This window comes from Saimiri boliviensis, chromosome 17, assembly GCF_048565385.1.
Source record: "Saimiri boliviensis isolate mSaiBol1 chromosome 17, mSaiBol1.pri, whole genome shotgun sequence".
NCBI lineage: Eukaryota > Metazoa > Chordata > Mammalia > Primates > Cebidae > Saimiri > Saimiri boliviensis.
In genome coordinates, this window is record NC_133465.1 from 40,257,615 (window position 1) to 40,280,028 (window position 22,414).

The window sequence follows — 22,414 nt, forward strand, 5'->3', positions numbered from 1 at the left end:
CTATTGCAGATAGACGCAAGTTTGACAACTGCTATCAGATGCTCTGCTGTTTTATTTAATTTTATTACTATGTAGTGATTTATTTCTCGGTTTCAGGTTACAATGCCCTTTTAAGATATGAAGGATTTGAAAGTGACTCTGCTCTAGACTTCTGGTGCAATATATGTGGTTCTGATATCCATCCAGTTGGTTGGTGTGCAGCCAGCGGAAAACCTCTTGTTCCTCCTAGAAGTAAGTAGCTCATTTACCCTTACTGTAATTTTATGTATGTGTACTTTAATGCTGTTTTACACATAGTAATGTTAAAGTAATATGGAAATTAAAGGCCTGGCATAGGGACTCACGTGTGTAATCCCAGCACTTTGGGAGGCCAAGGCAGGTGGATCACTTGAGGTCTGAAGTTTGAGACCAGCCTGACCAACATGGCGAAACCCTGTCTTTACTAAAAATACAAACATTAGCCCAGCATGATGGCGTGTGCCTATAGTCCCAGCTACTCAGGAGGCAGAGGCAGAAGAATCACTTGAACCCAGGAGATGGAGGTTGCAATCTCTCCTGAGCTGAGATTGCACCACTGCATTCCAGCCTGGGCGACAGAGCAAGACTCCATCTCAAAAAAAATGAAGAAATTAAAATAATTTTTTTTGGTGTCAAGCAGCCTTTTGCTGACAAGACATATACTTGCTTTCTGTATATTTACTTTTCAGAATGTTAGTAGTCTGACTTGCAAGGAAATTTGTTACCTTTTCTTTTTTAACAAATAATTTATAAAGCGCTTCGTTTTTGCAAAGTGTAACTGGTTATTTCTTCTGTTTTAGCTATTCAACATAAGTATACAAACTGGAAAGCTTTTTTAGTGAAACGACTTACTGGTGCCAAAACACTTCCTCCTGATTTCTCACAAAAGGTAAAAACAGGATCTTATAAAGACTGAAGAGCACTGTAAAACAAGGGTAATGAACAGTTTTAAAGAATTGGTTTAATTTTATGAACCAGATGATCTGTGTTACATTTCAAGCGCATTCAGTATTTTTTACAGTATAATACGAAAATTCCTTGTAGACCTTTGTCACAAATTTCGAGCAGTTTTTTTTGTTTTTTTTTTTTTTGTATACTTTTGTTTTAAGGTTTCAGAGAGTATGCAGTATCCTTTCAAACCTTGCATGCGAGTAGAAGTGGTTGACAAGAGGCATTTGTGTCGAACACGAGTAGCAGTTGTGGAAAGTGTAATTGGAGGAAGATTAAGACTAGTGTATGAAGAAAGCGAAGATAGAACAGATGACTTCTGGTGCCATATGCACAGCCCATTAATCCATCATATCGGTTGGTCTCGAAGCATAGGTCATCGTTTCAAAAGATCTGGTAAGCACCTATCACAAGAACTCCTGTTGAAAGTATCATTGAGGCTGAATTATACTAGTTGGTTATTTTTCTCTACAGTATTGCATAGCTGAAAAATAGCATTCTGGTTGTTTGGGCTGCTTATTCTACCTTAATTAGTGAAGGTTCACACCATATTAGTGTCCTAGTAAATTTTTTTATATTCCTTCCACTTGTTCTCCAAACAAATGCACTTTTGGTCATAACTACAATTGTTTCTTTTGTTATTCAGCCCATTTGAAAGATATAAAGATACCTTTCCCTTTCCATTCAGTTTTAATCAAAACAGCAAGATTAAATGTGGTTAGATTTAATACTAAGCACATAAAAACATACTTCTAAAGTTGTAATTCTCTAGGGAATTACATTAAAACTATGAGCATTAAAATTGGCTGAATGTATTTAAAAGCATATATGCACATGTACCCTGAAGAGAGAAAAGACTATTAAAGAATAGTATTCATCCCAAATGTAGAAGGCATGTCTTTTTGCCATGTTTTATAGTATGACATACTTTGTGAGTTTGAAGCCTTCAAAGAACGTGGTTTTTGGTCTTCTCACAAATGCTGACAGATTAGTGTGTAACTTTTCCTTGTAGATATTACAAAGAAACAGGATGGACATTTTGATACACCACCACATTTATTTGCTAAGGTAAGAAGTTTTTATAAGAACCCTCATTTGTAAATTAGGTTTGAAAGAGGGTTGTGGGTTTTTTCCTAAAATGATGGAAATCACAATTACATATGTTCACTTAAGAGAATTAAGACTTGTAAATCCATAGGAGTCACAACTCTTTATTATGATTATTCTTAAATTCTATTTGTCTGAATTCTCTCTAAACCTTAATGGAAGTTGGAGTTATAATATTAGGTAGGTAGGAGAAGGCACCTGGTAAATCTTTTCACATTGGTAATATTTTAGTTATTAAAATAACAGCATTAGTAACAGTAGATGTGCTTTCATATAATTCTTCAGGTAAAAGAAGTAGACCAGAGTGGGGAATGGTTCAAGGAAGGAATGAAATTGGAAGCTATAGACCCATTAAATCTTTCTACAATATGTGTCGCAACCATTAGAAAGGTAAGTTAATAGGTTTTTAAATCTAGAAATGAAATGATAAGATTTGGGTGTAAGCAATAGAAGGAGTCTCCAAGCATATTCATTTTGACATATAATGTGTATGTGTGTATATATCTTTACTAGGGAGAAGGTTGCTAGGAATTTCAAAATAAATTTGAATTCTCTGGTCTTTCTTATATAGTTTATTGTCAAGATTGTCACACTTCGAGTCTGCTACATTTACTTGTGGAAGTATATCCTAATTTAGAGGGAAAATATTTACGTTACTTCTAGTCAAGACTAGTCCAATTCAGAATTGTAACAAGGCCGAGTGTATCTTGAGTTTCCTACGTTTCCTTTTTCGGCCTTTTTCGTACTTCATTGCTTCTTTTCTCTTTTCCCTCTCATCTGAAACTGCTCTTTAAAAAAGGCCTAGAAGAGAGGGTCTTCGGGTTTTTTTGTTTGTTTGTTCATCTTTTTTGAGACACAGTCTCTCTCTGTCGCCCAGGCTAGAGTGCAGTAGTGTGATCACAGGCTCAAATGGTCCTCCCACCTCAGCCTCCAGAGTGGCTGGGACCACACGTGTGTGCTATCATGCCTGGCTAATTTTCTTAGTTTTATTTTTGTAGATACAGGGTCTCCCTAGGTTGCCCAGGCTGGTCTCAAGACTACTGGGCTCAAGCAGTCCTCCTAAAGTGCTGGGATTATAGCCGGGAGCCACGGCACCCAGCATTTTTTTTTTTAGATGTGGTCTCACTCTATCACCCAGGCTGGAGTTTAGTAGCACGATCTCAGCTCACTGCAACCTCTGCCTCCCTCCCAGTCTCAAGCAGTCCTTCTGCCTCAGCCTCCCGAGTAGCTGGGACAACAGGTGCATGCCACCACACCCAGCTAATTTTGTTGTTTTCTTAGCAGTGAGGTCTCAGCGTATTACCCAGGATAGTCTCAAACTCCTGAGCTCAAGCAATCCTCCTGCATCAGCCTCCTGAGTAACGGATTACAAGCAGGAGCTGCTGTGCCTGGCTAACATTGATGTTTTTTTTCTAAGGCTCTAGGTGAATCTCATATATAGCCATGGTCAAGAACCACTGATGGAAAATCTATTTACATAAAGCTGTAACTTAAATTGTGATTTGCATCTCAACCATTTAAAACATTTAGCTAAGAGAAAAACAATTACAATGGCTGCCATGCCACATGGTCACAAAGCTAGACAAGACTGGCTCCAAACCCTGTTCTTCCTCTTTTCCTGACTAATGATCAGAATGACCTGATAAGATTTAAAACACAGATTCCTGAAACACTCTCAATCATGTTGAAAAGAAAAAGAAAAGGCTGGGTGTGATGGCTCACACCCGTCCATAATCCCAGCACTTTGAGAGGCAAGGTGAGTGGATCACTTGAGGTCAGGAGTTTAAGACCAGCCTGGTCAACATGATGAAACCCCATCTCCACTAAAAATATAAAAATTAGCCAGGTGTGGTGGTGCTTGCCTGTAATCCCAGCTACTCAAAAGACTGAGGCAAGAGAATCGCTGGAACCCGGGAGGTGGAGATTGCAGTGAGCTGAGATTGTGTCACTGCACTCTAGCCTAAGCATTGAGCTAGACTTCATCTCAAACAACAGAAAAAAAAAGAAAAAAAACACAAAAAACATGGATTTCCATGACCTCCATATCTACACAATCAGAATCCCACTAAAGCCTAGGCTTGGTGGCTCATGCTTTTAATTCTAGTACTTTGGGAGACTGAGATGGAAGAATCCTTTCAGATCCAGCTTCCACCCATGACTTGACAGCAGTCTCTGTGCATTTTAATTACTGAGAAAGAGTCTGAATAGCTGAGCTAAGCCTTTGGTTTCGTTCCATACATGATACATACAAGTTTCTAGTCCAGTGAGCTATATTTAAAAGAATGAAGAAAGGAATCCCATGTAAGTGGGGTAGTTCTGTCCAGAAGTCTTAGGCAAAGCTGTCAGGCTTGAGGGTAGGAAAGTTAGTGTACATGTTTAGCATGTAGAAATAACCAAAGAAAGGAACTTGGGGGAAAAGACCAAAAGATAACGTGGAACCAGTATTACAGGCTTTAAACACCTGGTCAGGTCACCCAAGAGTTCTTTAGTAGATAGGATAGCCTGGTAAAGGTTCTGGCCTGAACAGAGATCGGACTGAAGGAAAATTTTACTGTGTAAGAGGGGCAGAATCCATAGAGGGTGGCTGAAAGCAGTGATATCAAACAAGATATCAAAGTCAAGACAGAGATTAATGGCAAGGTAAGATAGAACACGGTGATTGATTACCTCTAAAGGAGTAAGAGATGTTACGGATTTGCTACCCTGTACTAATGCCAAGAATATGTTCAGCACGCAGGTAAAATGCTGGACCGAGACACTGGAAGGGAGTCACACTCATGATAAAACTTTAGGAATCACTGGTTTAGAAGTTGATCATTGTAGTACTGGGGTGGATAAGGTCATCAAAACAGAAAGAAAAGAGCTGAAATCAGAAACTTGAAGGTTGGAGGTGAAAGAGCAAGTACCTAAAGGAATAAAGAATGAATGATCAGAGAGTTGAGAAGATTGATTGGTAGACCAGAATGTGGTATTAGACTAGGAGAAAATGTTTCAGAAAGTTAAGAGCAGGCTGGGTGCAGTAGCTCACACCTGTAATCCTAGCACTTTGGGAGGCAGAGGCAAGCAGATCGCTTGAGCCCACTTTGGCCCCCAGGAGTTCTCGAACAACCTGAGCATGGACAACCTGTCTCTACAAAATTAGCTGGGTGTGGTGGCATACCTATAGTCCCAGCTGCCCAGGAGGCTAAGGTGGGAGGATCACCTGAGCTCAGGGAAGTTGGCTGCAGTGAGCTGTGTTCGTGATCGCACCACTGCAGCCCAGCCTGGGTGACCTTGTCTCAAAAGATACTTAGTGAGGCTCAAGTTTGAGGAGGGCAGTGCTGGGGGAAAAGGCCATTGGGTTGGGCAAACTAGGAGTTTATTCATAAATGTAGCAGTTTAGATAAAGGCAAAATACTGCAGGAAAAAAGATAGCCAAAAGCAAAAATTCAACAAATATATAAAAGAATATTTAGGAAGCAGAAGCAGAAGGATCACTTGAGGCCAGGAGTTCAAGACCAGCCCAGCCAACGTGGTGAAACCCCATCTCTACTAAAAATAGAAAAATCAGTCAAGTATGGTGTTGAGCGCCTGTAATCCCAGCTACTCAGGAGGCTGAGGCAGGAGAATTACTTGAACCTGGGAGAGGAAGGTTGCAGTGAGCTGAGATTGCACCACGGCACTCCAGCCTGGTCAATAAAGTGAGACTCCATCTCAAAAAATACATATATATGTATATGTATGTAGATACACACACACACACACACACAAATACACACACAATAAAAGAGTAGATAAAGACAAAAATCAGACTTCAAGGAGTTACATACATAGTATGTAACTTGAGTCTCTGGGTGAGTAGTTTATTCTATAACTTTGAACCTATTTCAAAGGAAATTTTTTTTTTTATTTAGACGGAGTCTTACTCTGTCGCCCAGGCTGGAGTACAGTGGTGCAATCTCCGTCTCCTGAGGTCAATCAGTTCTCCCTGCCTCAGCCTCCCAAGTACTGGGATTACAGGCGCCACCACCACGCCCAGCTAATCTTTTGTATTTTTAGTAGAGACGAGGTTTTGCTGTGTTGGCCAAGCTGGTCTCCAACACCTGATCCAGGTGATCGCCCGCCTGGGCCTTCCAAAGCACTGGGATTACAGGTGTGAACCACCACACCCAGCCAAAATATTTTTAGTATAATGGAAACTGGGAAACATTAGAATGTAAGAGATGCTCTTTTGAGAGCATAATTCCAGTGGTAATAGGTCAAGATGGGGAAATTTGTCTTAGGGTGTTTTTGGGGGGGTGGGAGGTTTGGTTGGCTGGTGGTTTGTTTTGTTTTTTTTTTTTAATTTTTTTGAGATGGAGTTTCACTCTTATTGCCTAGGCTGGAGTGCAGTGGTGTGATCCCAGCTTCCTACAGCTTCCACCTCCTGGCTGCAGGCAATTCTCTTGCCTCAGGCTCACAAGTAGCTGGGATTACAGGCGTGCACCACCACACCCAGCTGATTTTGTATTTTTAGTAAAGGTGGGGTTTCTCCATGTTGGTCGGGCTGGTCTCAAACTCCCGACCTCAGGTGATCTGGCCGCCTCAGCTTCCCAAAGTACTGGGATTACAAGTATGAACCACTGCACCCGGCCAGTTTGTCTTAGTTTTAAAAAGAGGGGAAGCCTGGCTGAGGTGGGTGGATCACCTGAGGTCAGGAGTTTGAGACCAGCGTGGCCAACATGATGAAACCCCATCTCTACTAAAAATACAAAACTTAGTCAGCATGATGGTGCATGCCTGTAATCCCAGCTACTCAGGAGGCTGAGGCAGGGCAATCACTTGAACCCTGGAGGTGGAGGTTGCAGTGAGCCAAGATTGCACCATCACACTTCAGCCTGAGAGACAAGAGTGAAACTCCGTCTCAGAAAAAGGAGGAGGGTGTGGGGGGCAGCTGGGCTAGGTGGCTCGTGCCTGTAATCCCAGCACTTTGGGATCCTTGTCTGAGGCACAAGGATCAGTTGAGCCCTTGAGTTTGAGACCAGCCTGAGCAACATGGTGAGACCCCATCTCTATAAAATGAAAATTTAAAAATTAGCCAAGTGTGATGGTGTGCACCTGTAGTCCTAGCTTCTTGGGAAGCAGAGACAGAAGGATTGCTTGAGCTGGGGAGGTCAAGGCTGCAGTGAGCCATGTTCGCACAATTACACTCTAGCCTGAGTCACAGAGGGAGACCTTGACTCAAAAAGGGGGAGTGAGGTACTTGTTACAACAGTCTCTGAGGCTTGAAGAAAGGAACAAGAGGACCCTTACGTGGACCATCCTTAGCATCTGCCATAGAGGAGTATGGTTATCTGCAGCATAAAAGAGATCAAGTTGGAGCCTGAAGAAGGTGGAGACAGTTCTGAAAAACTCTCTGTGATAAATCAGAAAGAAAGAAGTAAAAGTGTTACCAAGTAGGACTTGGAGCTTAGCTGAGATTAGATAGGTAAATTTTAAGAGCACTCAGCCCAGTTTCATGATTCTGCAACAGCAGGCTGCTATAGCCATGGTCAAAGGCACTGCTTTTCCCAGACCTCTGAGGTCAGTTCTAGGTAATCCTGCTTTTATTTCTGGAACACACTAGAATTTACATAGATTTTTTTCATTTTCTATTAACATAACTCAGTTAAGAAGCTTGTTTTACTTTTAAGAGACCTTTATATAATAGATTTTCCTTTCTTTTATAATGTCAAAATGTTATTTTTATAATAGTGGTATCTAATTTCAAGTACTCAGGATTCTCTTAATTTAAAAGGTGCTAGCTGACGGATTCCTGATGATTGGGATCGATGGCTCAGAAGCAGCAGACGGATCTGACTGGTTCTGTTATCATGCAACCTCTCCTTCTATTTTCCCGGTCGGTTTCTGTGAAATTAACATGATTGAACTTACTCCACCCAGAGGTACTTGATCTAATATAAACACTGGATTTTAATCCTTGCTTTCTTCTTACGTGGTTTCTGTTAACAACACTTAACGCAACCCTAGATTTTCTTGCTGAGTACATGTATAATGTGTGTGGTAAACATACATACAAGAGCTGTAGGTTGCTCTAAAAACATAAAGTACTGTATTAGTAGTATAGAATTTTTCCTGAGCATCTGTATTTTATACTATGAATTGCTATTCTCATACTCTGTTGAATCAGTAATATAGGTTCAACAGGCTTATGGCATTGGTGATTTTTTTTCCCCCAATAAAGACAGGGTCTTGCTTTGGTGCCCAGGCTGGATTGTGCCCATGGTACAGTTGTAGCTCACGGTAGCTTCCAACTCCTCAGCCCAAGCAATCCTCCCACCTCAGCCTCCCTAGTAGCTGAAACTATAGCTGAAAGGCACAACCATGCCTGACTTTTTGTTTTTTCTTTTTTCTTTGTATGTACAGAGAGGAATCTCACTATGTTACCCAAAGCTGGTCTTGAAGTCCTGGCCTCAAGTGATCCTCCCACCTCAGTCTCCCCAAAGTGCTGGGATTAGGGATGAACCATCACACTTAGCTATGTGGACCTTTTTTTTTAAGACAGTCTCTCTCTGTCACCCAGGCTGGAATGCAATGGTGCTGTCTCAGCTCTCTACAGCCTCTGCCTCCCAGGTTCAAGTGATTCTCCTGCCTGCCCTCCCAAGTAGCTAGAATTACAGGCGTGTACCACCATACCCAGCTAATTTTTGTATTTTTCATAGAGACCGGGTTTCGCCATGTAGGCCACCCACCTTGGCTTCCCAGTGTGCTGAGATTATAGGCATGCGCCACTGCATCCAGCCCTAGGTAGACTTTTAAAAGGATTACTGTTTTACTTACGGTTTAACCAGTGTTTTTCCCAATTTTAGTATTTGAGCATTAAGTTGTTTCTCTAAGAAAGGAGGAAAGCTATAACAGAGGTCTATAAAAATAGTATTTGCTCAGCTAGTTTTCTTTCTTGGAAGGAAAGAAAAATACCACTCCACAGTGTTAGGTGCTAGACTCTTCTAAAGTCTAGGATTGAAAGAGCAAAAATGTACCCTTGTAGTAAACAGAAAAAGAGAGCCACTTCTGTGTTAGAGTAAGTAGGCACACCAGTGTTTCTAGCAAAGGGAGGGAAATCTATGTAACATGGAGGAATTATTGCACTTGGCAATATTAGCATGAGTTAAAAATTAATCATATAGGCCAGATGCAGTGGTTTACACCCATAATCCCAGCACTTTGGGAGACTGAGGCAGGAGGATTGCTTGAGACTAGGAGTTTGAGAACAACCTGGGCAACGTAGGGAGACCTCGTCTCTACTAAAAACAGCAAAAAATTAGCCTGTCACAGTGGCATGCAGCTGTAGTCCCAGCTACTAGAGAGACTAAGGCAGGAGGATCACTTAAGCCAAGCGTCCCCAAACTACGGCCTGTGGCCCCCTGAGGCCATTTATCCGGCCCCCCGCTGCATTTCAGGAAGGGGCACCTTTTTCATTGGTGGTCAGTAAGAGGAGCACAGTATGTGGCGGCCCTCCAGCGGTCTGAGGGACAGTGAACTGGCTCCCTGTGTAAAAAGTTGAGGGACGCCTGACTTAAGCCCTGGAGGTTGCAGCTGCAGTAAGCCATTGAGGGCGCCACTACACTCCAGGCTGGGTAATAGAGCAAGACCCTGTCTCAAAAAAAATAAAGTTGATCATATAACCTATGCTCTTGAGATTTTGTGCACTGTTACATTTTGTCTGCATTTTCATATTATGCTAATTTTAAATGAACCTATACTTAAACCAGTTGTGTTTTTTAGGTTACACAAAACTTCCTTTTAAATGGTTTGACTACCTCAGGGAAACTGGCTCCATTGCAGCACCAGTAAAACTATTTAATAAGGTAAATTTAAGTGGGAGTATAATTACGTGAGGACTTTTTGATGCCCCGCAAATAGAATGTATGTTAATAAAAATGTATTTGCCTTATATTAGAATTTCTTAGTGGAGATATAAATAAACATAATATAGCAATGAAACAATATAAATTTCTTTTATCTAGGAATCGAAACTTGTTTCCAAACTATGTTTCATTTGTAATCTGAGTGAAATAGAAATGAATACTTTTCCTAACTAGTTCTTAAATGCTTCACCTTCATATTATGTTTAAAAGATTATTTGAAATTTATGGTTTAAATTACGTTATTTAGCTAGTTGCTTCTGTTTTTGGCTTTCTTAGTGATAGTAGGGTTGCACATTCTTTCTTCTTTATACCAATATTAATGTTTTCCTCTCTGTGTCAGGATGTTCCAAATCACGGATTTCGTGTAGGAATGAAATTAGAAGCAGTAGATCTCATGGAGCCACGTTTAATATGTGTAGCCACAGTAACTCGAATTATTCATCGTCTCTTGAGGATACATTTTGATGGATGGGAAGAAGAATATGATCAGTGGGTAGACTGTGAGTCCCCTGACCTCTATCCTGTAGGGTGGTGTCAGTTAACTGGATATCAGCTACAGCCTCCCGCATCACAGTGTAAGTTGGTATACAGAAAAGGTGTCCTTTTGTAAAAATCAGCAATTCTCCAGAGGACTATCTCACATAAATCATCTTGTGAGCACACAGGACAAGAATATACCTATGTCTGATTGGTTGCCAGGTAAGACATTAAGATTCAACAACAATATCACAGAATCAGACCATGTGTACGATGGCAGTGTGAACCCAATAGTCAATTACATAATGACTATTATAGAAGCACAACAGTCACCAAATTAAAGTAGACTTACTATTTTAGTGAGTTAAAAATTATAGACTAAAAGTGTATTGGTATGTAATAAATACTTTTGAGTAAATAGTGGAATCTGTCTCTTGTTGAGGCTATGGTTTTATAGGAACAAGTACTCATGTTTTCAAAGCATCATGTACTTAAATGAGTTTAATGGTCTTGGTAAAGATACTTCATCTAAGTTGTATCTAGACAACTGTATCATCAAAGTTGTAAGCAGTTATTTGGTACCAATTTTCCCTTTTATTTTTCAGCATCAAGAGAAAACCAATCAGCTTCATCAAAACAGAAGAAAAAGGCTAAGTCCCAGCAATACAAAGGACATAAGAAAAGTGGGTCACCACGTGATGTTCACATACATTTTCTAATTGTTAACTAATTGGAATCACAGTATTCTTGGACAGAAAATGATATCTCTTGTGAGAACTGATGATTGTGCATTATGTATTATGCTTAAAGGTGCAGTATGCCATAAAAGGCAAACCCTTTCAATAATGAGAAACACTTATGTTTTACTGACAGGAGAAATTATTATCACAGTATTTAAAGCGTACGTGGTAAAGAATAGAGCCTGTGAATGATTCTTGAAATAATATATAAAACCTACTAGAAGTTAATCCTTTTTAAAAACTATTTAAAAAAATAAATTAGTGGCTGGGCATGGTGGCTCACGCCTGTAATCCCAGCACTTTGGGAGGCCAAGGCGGGTGGATCACCTGAGGTAAGGAGATCTAGACCATCTGGCTAACACGGTGAAACCCCGTCTCTACTAAAAATACAAAAAATTAGCCAGGTGTGGTGGCATGTGCCTGTAGTCCCAGCTACTTGCGAGGCTGAGGCAGGAGAATTGCTTGAACCCAGGAGGCCTAAGTTGCAGTGAGCCAAGATCACGCCACTGCACTCCAGCCTGGGCAACAGAGCGAGACTCTGTCTCAAAAAAAAAAAAAATAGCAGACACACTTGATGCTTACAGTAGATGTGAAGCCTAATAAACCCATTTTTCTTAGCAAAACTTTCTAGAGTGATACTGGTAAGAAATCCAGGTTGATGGCTAACAAAGTCAAGCTTCATCAGATTTTTCTAGAAATGCTTTCTGTACCATATTTTACCTTACAATGAATTGTTGTTGGCATTTATAGCCAAAGTAATACAAAATGTATTAACTATATTTGATTTTTTAAAATCTTACTTCCCCACCATAGAAAGTCATAGCTTTCTCTCTTCATAAAACTTGTCATGGAATATTTCAGTGTTTTTTTTTTTTTTTTTTTTTGAGAGGCAGGGTGTCACTTTGTTGTCCAGGCTGGAATGGAGTGCAGGAGTGCAATCTCTGCTCACTACAGCCTTGACCTTCCCTGGCTCAAGCAGTCCTCCCACCCAGCCTTCTGAGTAGCTTGGAACACAGGCATGTGCTGCCAAGAAAGGGGAGGGATTTTTTTAGAGACAGAGTCTCACCATGTTGCCCAGGCTGGTCTCAAGCTTCTGGGCTCAAGCGATCTGCCCACCTTAGCTTCCCAAAGTGCTGGAATTACAGGCATGAGCCACCACACCTGGCCATATTTCATTTCATTCTTAGTTAAGGTTTTTTTGTTTGTTTGTTTTGAGACAGAGTCTCACTCTGTTGCCCAGGCTGGAATACATCCTCAACTTCCCAGGGGCAAGCAATCCTCCCACCTCAGACCCTGGAGTAGCTGATACTACAGGAGTATAGCACCATGCCTGCTAGCTTTTATATTTTTATAGAAATATTGTCTCACCATGTTATCCAGGCTGGTCTCAAACTCCTGAATTCATGTGTGTGGTCTGCCCACCTCAGCCTCCCAAAGTGCTGGAATTACAGGCATGAGCCACGACGCCCGGCCAGTAAAGACATTTTTTAAATTAGGCTGGGCACAGTGGCTTATGCCTGTAATCCCAGCAACTTTGGGAGGCCAAGATGGGCAGATGGCCTGAGGCCATCCTGGGCAACATGGAAAAAAAAAGAAAGGCAAGCAAGTGGCCGGGTGTGGTGGCTCACACCTGTAATCCAAGCACTTTGGTGGCCAAGGTGGGTGGATCACCTGAGGTCGGGAGTTCAAGACCAGCCTGACCAACATGGTGAAACCCCATCTTTATTTAAAAAAAGAAAGAAAGAAAGAAAGAAAAGTTATTTAAAAATTTAAAAGTGGCCGGGCGCGGTGGCTCAAGCCTCTAATCCCAGCACTTTGGGAGGCCGAGGCAGGTGGATCACAAGGTCAAGAGATCGAGACCATCCTGGTCAACCTGGTGAAACCCCGTCTCTACTAAAAATACAAAAAGTTAGCTGGGCATGGTGGCGTGTGCCTGTAATCCCAGCTACTCAGGAGGCTGAGGCAGAATTGCTTGAACCCAGGAGGCGGAGGTTGCGGTGAGCCGAGATCGCGCCATTGCACTCCAGCCTGGGTAACAAGAGCGAAACTCCGTCTCAAAAAATAAAAATAAAAAACAAACAAACAAACAGAAATTTAAAAGTACACTTGAGATTTAAAACTGAAACAGGTTTTTCCAGCTGACTTGCCACGTATGCTCAGGTATGTGCTGATCTGCCTCATTAACAACCTAGAGACTGAAATGGCAAGAAGCAGCAAATACACTCTGTTCTTACCTTTCTGATGTTTGCTTGTTAAGTGGGAAACTAAATAATCTCTACAGTCCACTGTACTGGTACTTTGAAAAACAGGCTTTCTCCCAGCACAAAACCCAGGTCAGCCTCACACAAGTAGCAACCTGCAGGCCTGTCTCTTGACCTCTGTTTATAGGCACAAGCCTCCCACAGGTCCAGAATTATTTTTGCCAAACCAGGCAGATGAAAGGGAGTTCTCATGTATCTGTAAATGAGTAGGAAGAATTCACACGGGAACTTCATTTATGTCAATGGACTGACAGTAGTAGGTGTGATCACTAAGCTTTCTGTGAAGTAAATAACGTCTGCTTTCACTTTCTGTTGGATGAGACTTTGGAATTTCAGAATTTTCTTTCCAAGATGTCATATTAAGAATGATTTTTATTACTCAGTGGCTATATGATACTGCTTTTTAGAACAAATATATGAGTTTTGTGTAGACAATTCATTTGCCTCCCTTAGTGTGACTCTTGTCGGATTTGTTTCTGGCTTGTGGGGTTTAAATTATTTTGAATTAATGGGCTGGGAATATGGAAAGAAATATGTAATTAATGAAGTAGTATTAGCATCCCAGTTTTTAATGATGTTTACCACGACTATAGAGTTCTGGATTCACTGAAAACATGAATTTTGGTCTACATGTAACATTATATTCCTTAACTATAATGTTTTAATATTTCCTAATAGTATGACAACATCTCTAATGCCTTTAAATTGTTCTTTGGACATAGAAAAGAACCATGGACCCACAATACCTCATTAGATGCCCTTGGGACCAGATGTGCTTTGGAATTCAGAATTTTTTCAGATTTTAGAAAAGAAATACAGTCTGTGACATTATGTAACACTCCAGACTCTGAAGCGTTTTCTAAAGCAAATATATATATGAACATTTACATTAAATGGGCCAAATAAAAATTATAGTTATCGCCAAGTGAGGTATGGCTTTGTTGCAAAGCTTTTTTTAAAAACTTTTTGAATATTGGAATTAGAAAAGGAAGTGTAGTGCCATATTAAGAAGCGGCAGTTTTTCACTCTAATGGTGCTGCCTCCTCTTATTTTTTTATATTACTCAACAGTTTGTTAGAAAGTTTTCCCACTAAACTTTAGTTACACAAATAAAGAATTTGGGGTTTAGAAACCTGTCATCCATTGCAGGCAGACTGACGTCAATACCAGATGGGCTGTAAAACCTTTTGTTTGTTTTTAAGTTTGCCTTGGTAGGTTATCATATTCTGGCTTGTTGTTTCATCTGATAGCTCGTTGGTCTTTTTGAACTTAAAATCATCTGCTAGTGGTATATTCTGGTAGTACTTGTTTTGTACAGAAATAGCTAACTGTCTTCACAGGTCTAGCTTGCTTGGTAGTAGGCTGTGTTCATGCCCAGAAGGAGGCATAGTTCCTAACACTTTTGAGTTTATAATGTTCTGCCAAAAGAATCTTATATACTGTACGGTTTCAAAAGCCTCTTTCTCTTAAGGTGTGGTAATTCTAGAGCACGAAAAGCAGCAGTAATTTCTGCTTTAAATCTCACCATTTTCAGGGACTACTGTAAGTAGTCAGAGTTGGGCGTTTCTCCTTGCGTGTTTATCTCTTGAGTAGATAGTATGTTAGGAAAAAGTCTTAAGTTGTTGCTGCGTGTGATTTTGGTTTGGCTCTTGCGTATTGGATCTACTCAGTGACAGTTTAAATCCCACATCATTTTACATAGGAATACTGTGTGGCTTAGATTTACCTTTTAGTTTTGATTTTGTGAATCATAATTTTTTATTGCTTGTACTTGGTTCATTTATCATCTGGAAGAAAACAGACATAACTCAGTCACAAAAGATAAGGATCCTTCTGCCTTTTTTTTTTTTTTTTTTTTTTTTTTTTTTTTTTTTCCCCACACAGGCTGGAGTGCAGTGATGTGATCTCGGCTCACCACCACAACCTCTGCCTCCCCGGTTCAAGCGATTCTCCCGCCTCAGCCTCCCAAGTAGCTGGAATTACAGGCACACGCCACTGCACCCAGCTAATTTTTGTATTTTTAGTACAGACAGGGTTTCATCATGTTGGCCAGGCTGTTCTTGAACTTATGATCTGCCCATCTCGGCCTCCCAGAGTCCTGGGATTGCATGCATGAGCCACTGTGCTTGGTTCTGCAGTATTTACAGAGTTCACAGTATTTTTTGGTTGGCAAAAGCATTGTACATGTCTTGGAAGGCTTATATTTGTATAGAAAACTGTAGCTGAAGGATGTGATTTTTTTTTTTTTTTTTTTTTTTTTTGAGACAGAGTCTCACTTTGTTACCCATCCTGGAGCACAGTAGTGCATTCATAGCTCACTGCAGCCTTGAACCCCTGGGCTCAAGCAAATCTCCCACCTCAGACTCTGGCCGTGCCTAGCTAATTTTTTTTATTTTTTGTAGACACAGGTCTCACTGTGTTGCCCAGGCTGGTCTTAAACTCCTGTCCTCAAGCCATCCTCATTCTTCTGCCTTGGCCTCCCAAGGTGCTGGGATTACAGGCATGAGCTACCATGCCCAGCCTGATAAATTTGTTTCAGAATAAATCAGATTGCTTAAGAATTTGCAGGCAACAAGCTTTGAATTTGGAAATACTTTTCAGAATGAGAATTGGATTTTCTAAAAGTGAATTGTAAACTGAAAATTAGGGGAGCACATCTCATATCAGTAGCATCCTGCACCCAGATAATTCATTTAAACTGTTTTGCTCTGATGTCTCCACCAGTGTTTGGGCCTATCTGAGCTATGAAACGCTACCCTAAAAGTAATGTTTTAAGACCCTTTTTTTCTTCCATTGAGTTTTTACCCCACCTCAAGCAGAGACTCTCTTGAAAGAAATTAGCTAGCTGTTACTAAAGCTTTCTGTAATTCATTTTACTTTATCTTGTTTTAAATTTACTTGAGAGTCAGAACAAGTATTACCAGACTCTCAGAGAGTAGAAACCATCTCCCCCAACACACACACACCCTCTCTCTTGTTTTCAGAAATACAAACTTTGCATAATTGGTTCTCTTTTCAGAGTGTCCTATGCAACACAACTTTCCTAGTTATATAATGCACTTTTCTTACCACGCATGTAAGTGAAAGCTTACTTTAGTCTGACTTGATATTTAGAGAGGAAGATGCCAGTTGGGAAGAAGCCTGTCAGTTTGTCGAGCCTGCCCATGACAGGTGGGGTGCGGAGGAGCTTCTCTGGTGACGAAGAGTTGACTCCTCCTCCATATCGAACCCTTCCAGCACAGACAGCCCTGGAGGCCTTCCCACCTCCCAGCACTAGCCGAGAGTTCAGTCCCAGCCTCAAAACAGGTAATTAGTCACATCAGCACCTCAGGTACTTCAGAGGGTGAAAGTACTGGGTAGGGTGGTGGGAGACAAAGCATGGTCTAGCATGACAGATGCTGACTCATTGAATTTTTTTTTTTTTTCTTTTTCTTTCAACTAAAGAATTCATTTCACTAGTCCTTAATAGTCACTTCACCAGGACAAAACATCAGTGAAGGATTTTTACTTTGTTATGAAATACTTCTGAGCTTCAAATAAGGGTAGTTGTAATTTCAAGTTCTAGAATTGTGAGACAACTTGTAATATTTCATGGTTTTGAACATTCCTCACTGCAGAATTGTATGTGGCTTGACCTGGTGATAAAGTGTGTCTTTAGGGATAAGTCCGTCTGATTAATCAGACACAAAAACGAGGCTTTGTTTGTAACATTTCCTAGTGGGTCTCGTCCATGGAAAGGATGTGTTTTGAATGCCAGTTTAATTTCGGTTTTGGCAGTAAAGTGATCACAATTTTAGTTGAATAACAAATTTGGAAATACGATACTTGTATTTTATTATTTCCACAAGTTCATGATCATATGTGTAGAGTGATTAAATGGTAAATGAATTTGTTTGAGTTTAATCGATGAGGCCAAGGTAGTAGACTGTAAGGAAGACTGCAGAAGGTTTTGCCCTTTGTAATGACTGAGAACAGGCTTGGTATTATCATAGGGTCTGAGAAGGACTTCACTTACATATGATAAACTTCAGGCATGAGTATAGATGAGGTCATATAGCTTCAAAGCCAAAGTTATACTTGCCTTGGCATATGTCCTGTTGTATGCTAACTATTGCCTTTAGACTAAAGTGTTTTCTCTAATCAGCATTCGATTAAAAGGTCTTGCATGTTGCAAACCTAGATGGGACTTGTTACCTAGCTCTGCTTCCTTCTCATTCTTCTGTTTGCTAATATTTTGCACCTAAAAGGGTTTTCTTGTTTGTTTCCGTTGTTGGTTATTTGGGGTTTTTTGCTATTTTAGGATGTGTTCTTTAGGTTTTGCCTCCCTCACAGTGTATTAGGTCATCTTGCCTCTTCCCAGTCTGTTTCTCTGAAGATCACTGTGATATTCTCATATGCAGAGGAAATTACTTCTTTTGTATGAAAAACAAATTAGGATTATAAATCCAGTGTTATCTGCTCTTTAACAGAAAAATGCTCAGTCTAAGGAGCATTCCGGTTTCTTTTCTTGTCTGTTGAGCTTTTTTCCTTTTGCACTTCTATATGAAATAGTCTGGTGTTAATTAAGTATGGCTATTGCCAGTTCCAAATGTACTTGAGCTTTTATTGCATCTTGGATGTATTTTCTTTAAGCATGAGGCTGATTTTGAAGATGTATGTCACATTTCGTAATAGGTTACTGATTCATTTAAAACAGAACTTCTGGCACTGGCAAAACCCCAGCATTTGGAGTAGACGTACTAGATGTAAACTACCTGGTCCCCTTTGTGACTTCTTCCACCGGTGTTTCTATTATGTTCTGAGCTGAGTTTGTGGGACTTGTGATTTTTCTCTGATGAATCTAAGTAGGGACTACATTGCTACCTTAACTATTTGACAGCCATCGTTTCCTTAGCTGTTGAGAGAGTTTATTATTTTTGGGCTTCATAGCTGGAAAAATGTGATTTCGGTTAGCTTAACTCCTGAAATGTTAGTGATTAGTGTCAACAAAGTGACTTCCTTCTAAAACGGGAGCTAAGAAAAGGCATTCATGTAGAAAGTGACATTCAACCACAGGATCTGTTTTATTTCATACATCATTTATTGAGAAGGCCTGGAAAGGAGAAATGATTCATGTGAAGATACCAGACAGGCTTTGCTTTAGATTCCATGAAAACAATGAAACTTTGCATTAAAACATTGCACATCTGAGTGAGTGTTTCACCTTTATCTTGAGTGACTTTTTTAGCACATCATTTTCATATTTTAACATAACTAGAAGCATAATCCAGAAATTTGTTGTTAGTGGTAATACATATAGCTTCAGGATATGCTTTAGAATCTCAACTTTTTCTTGCATTTTTTTAAAAAACATCTGTTTGAATGAAATATGTTTGATCTTGAACCACGATAATTCTTTTGTCATTCATTTAGCCATCCAGTCATCATATAACAAGATACTGTTTTAATCAACCTTTTATTGTGGGTACTGCACCTTTAATGACATCTGGGTTTGTTTTCTTGTCCATGTGTGTATGTTCTAGGTATTGTTAAAATGGCCCTCACACTGAATCACTGCATGCTGGTTAGAGTTGAAGGATAACTGTTATACACTTGATGTGATTCCTCATAAAAACATTTTTATTTATATTAAGTAATTTTTTTGATGAAAGGAAGAACCACTGCACAGTCTTGTTTACTGTACCTTTGAACAGTCTGATGGGTGTTTGTCTGCTATGATTATATGCATAACGTAGCCAGTTAAATTTTTGATCACCAATACCAAAACCAGTACCAAATAAATTGCTGTCTCTCAAAAAATCATACTTGGCTGGGCACAGTGGCTTACACCTGTAATCCCAGCACTTTGGGAGGCCAAGGCAGGTGGATCACCTGAGGTCAGGAGTTCAAAACCAGCCTGGCAAATATGGGGAAACCTCATCTCTCCTAAAAATGCAAAAATTAGCCAGACATGGTGGTACACACCTGTAATCCCAGCTACTTGGGAGGCTGAGGCAGGAGAATTGCTTGAACCTGGGAGGCTTAGGTTACAGGAAGCCGGAGGTTACAATGAGCCGAGATTGTTCCACTGCACTTCAGCCTGGGTGACAAAGCAAAACTCCATCTCAAAAAAAAAAAAAAAGATTATTCTTTAAATTCGCAAGTAAGATGTCAGTGACCATTCTTTTTAAACTAATTGCTTGTAACTAAAATCAAGACGGGCCAGGCATGGCAGCTCGCACCTGTAATCCAGCACCTGGGGAGACCGAGGTGGGTGGATCATGAAGTCAGGAGTTCAAGACCAACCTGACCAACATGGTGAAACCCCATTTCTACTGAAAAAGAAAATAAAGACCTGAAGTATTTTTCTGACTACTATTTGACTTTAAAAGTTGTAGCAAGGCTGGATGTAGTGGCTCACACCTGTAATCCCAGCACTTTGGGAGGCCAAGGTGGGCTGATCACAAGGTCAGGAGTTCAAGACCAACCTGGCCAACATGTTGAAACCCCGTCTCTACTAAAAATACAAAAAATACACCTGGCGTGGTGTCACGCACCTGTAATCCTAGCTATTCAGGAGGCTGAAGGAGGAGAATTGCTTGAACCCAGGAGGCGGAGGTTGCAGTAAGCCGAGATTGCACCACTGCAATCCAGCCTGGGCGACAGAGGGAGACTCACCTCAAAAAAAAAAAAAAATATTGTAGCAGTTTTAATATTATTCCACATGATAGCACTGCCTTTGCCTCATGAAAAACTTAAACAACATACTACCTATCCAGATACTCTATTGAGTTCTCATTCTGCTCTAAATTGACTTTTTTTCTCTGTATAAGCAGTTTTCAATTCACATCCCATAATATGTATCCTCTCCATTTGTTTTTTGTTTGTTTGTTTGTTTGTTTGTTTGAGACGGAGTTTGGCTCTTGTTACCCAGGCTGGAGTGCAATGGTGCGACCTCGGCTCACCGCAACCTCCGCCTCCTGGGTTCAGGCAATTCTTCTGCCTCGGCCTCCTGAATAGCTGAAATTACAGGCACACGCCACCATGCCCAGCTAATTTTTTGTATTTTTAGTAGAGACGGGGTTTCACCATGTTGACCAGGATGGTCTCGATCTATTGACCTCATGATCCACCCACCTCGGCCTCCCAAAGTGCTGGGATTATAGGCTTGAGCCACCAAGCCCGGCCTCATTTGTTAATGAAAAGATACAAAATAGAGTAAAACGAAGAACTTTTTACCTTTGATTTGGAGCCAGATGCCTGCAGGGGCTGGTGTTCACCTAAGGGAGTATTGTGGGCAGCATGGGTGGTGAGCTCTGTGATGGACAGATCTCAAGCTGCCCAGATTCAGGGGATAGTAGCCAGTCAGTTCCCATTGATCATAGCCATTTAAGGATGCTGCACTTATGTTGCCAAGTCTATCAACTTTTCAGATTTTCATGTGAAATCTGTTGTTTTGAAATACCAAGTCAAATGCATAAAGAACCATTCAAATGTGTAAAGAGACCAGGCACAGTGGCTCATGTCTGTGATCCCAACACTTTGAGAGGCCAAGATGGGCAGATCACATGAGGCTAGGAGTTGAAGACCAGCCTGGCCAACATGGTGAAACGTCATCTTTATAAAAATACAAAAGAATTCACCATGCATCGTGGTGCACACCTATAATCCCAGCCACTTGGGAGGCAGAGGCATGAGAGTCACTTGAACCCAGGAGGCAGAAGTTACAGTGAGCCGAGATCACGCCATTGCACTCCAGTGTGGGTGATGGAGTCAGGTTATATCTCAAAAAAAAAAAAAAACAAAAACGCACAAGGCCCAAGCAGGAGTGGAAAAAGCAGTTTCTGACTTAGGATTTAGCAGATTCATGTATGCTAAGGAAGTTGGGGAAGAAGGTAGCATTGCTCACCGTGGGACTAGATTCCATTGGATATGTTAGCACAAGAGACTGCCTCATCTGTTCTTTAAATTATTTGAGCTCAACTTTGGTTAGACAGTAACTTTTTAAGAAACCTGAACATGGCTGGGCCTGGTGGCTTATGGCTATAATCCCAGCACTTTGGGAGGCCGAGGCGGGCGGATCACCTGAGGTCGGGAGTTTGAGACCAACCTGGCCAACGTGGAGAAACCCCGTCTCTACTAAAAATAAAAAAATTAGCCAGGTGTGGTGGCAGGTGTCTGTAATCCCAGCTACTCAGGAGGCTCAGGCTGGAGAATCACTTGAATCCTGGAGGTGGAGGTTGCAGTGAGCTGAGATCACACCATTGCACTCCAGCCTGGGTGACAGAAAAAAAAAGAAAAGAAATCTGAACACATCTCGTAGAGGCTGGCAGTTACCGAAACTAGTTTCTGCTAACCTAGCTGAGGTCATTTTCTTTTTTCTTTTTCTTTTTTTTTCCAATTTTTTTTTAAGATGGGGTTTCACCAGTTGATCAGGCTGGTCTTGAACTCCTGACCTCAGGTGCTCTGCCCACCTTGACCTCCAAAGTGCTTGGGTTACAGGCATGAGCCACCACACCTGGCTGCTGAGGTCATTTTCATTAGGAAAAAACTGCAGAAAAGTCGCTTTTTGAATGGAAAAGTTCTGAGGCTTAAGGGAAAATATACAGGGCAATCTTGTGGTACTAGGTAATTGTGTTGAGGGCCAGTAACAAGAAGGGTTTATGAAAGATAGGAAAATCTCAGAGTTAAACTCAGCCTAAAATATTTGCCGAAGTCCAGTTTGGACCCAAAAAGATGAAATTTCTTTCTCTTCATCCTTGCTCGTGGATTAGAAAGAGCCCTCTTGTTACTACGAATTCTGCTAGCATGACTTGTGGCTACTCAGAAACCTAAGCTCCACCTAAAATACTGGAAACTGAGCCGGGTGCATTCGTGCACTCCTGTAATCCCGCTACTCAGGAGGCTGAGGCAGCAGGTTACTTGATGCTAGGAGTTCAAGGCCAGTCTGGGCAACATAGTGAGACCCCCGTGTCTTTATATATGTATATGAAACCGA

The 22,414-nt window shown here is 40.9% G+C and overlaps 1 protein-coding gene across 17 annotated transcripts in view; it reads left to right on the forward strand.

Moving 5' to 3' along the window:
- MBTD1 (mbt domain containing 1) overlaps positions 1-22,414 on the forward strand; it is a 77,602-nt gene that overhangs the window by 49,539 nt on the left and 5,649 nt on the right. For 15 of the 17 annotated variants that reach the window (XM_074388569.1, XM_074388568.1, XM_074388570.1 and 12 more), the window contains 10 exons: positions 97-231; positions 819-907; positions 1,128-1,362; positions 1,979-2,034; positions 2,359-2,463; positions 7,829-7,976; positions 9,817-9,899; positions 10,300-10,534; positions 11,042-11,119; positions 16,552-16,743. In XM_074388569.1, coding sequence (XP_074244670.1) covers positions 97-231; positions 819-907; positions 1,128-1,362; positions 1,979-2,034; positions 2,359-2,463; positions 7,829-7,976; positions 9,817-9,899; positions 10,300-10,534; positions 11,042-11,119; positions 16,552-16,743 — 1,356 coding nt within the window. The remainder of the gene's footprint in view (positions 1-96; positions 232-818; positions 908-1,127; positions 1,363-1,978; positions 2,035-2,358; positions 2,464-7,828; positions 7,977-9,816; positions 9,900-10,299; positions 10,535-11,041; positions 11,120-16,551; positions 16,744-22,414) is intronic. The other 2 variants (XM_039476543.2, XM_039476544.2) reach the window with 1 other exon arrangement.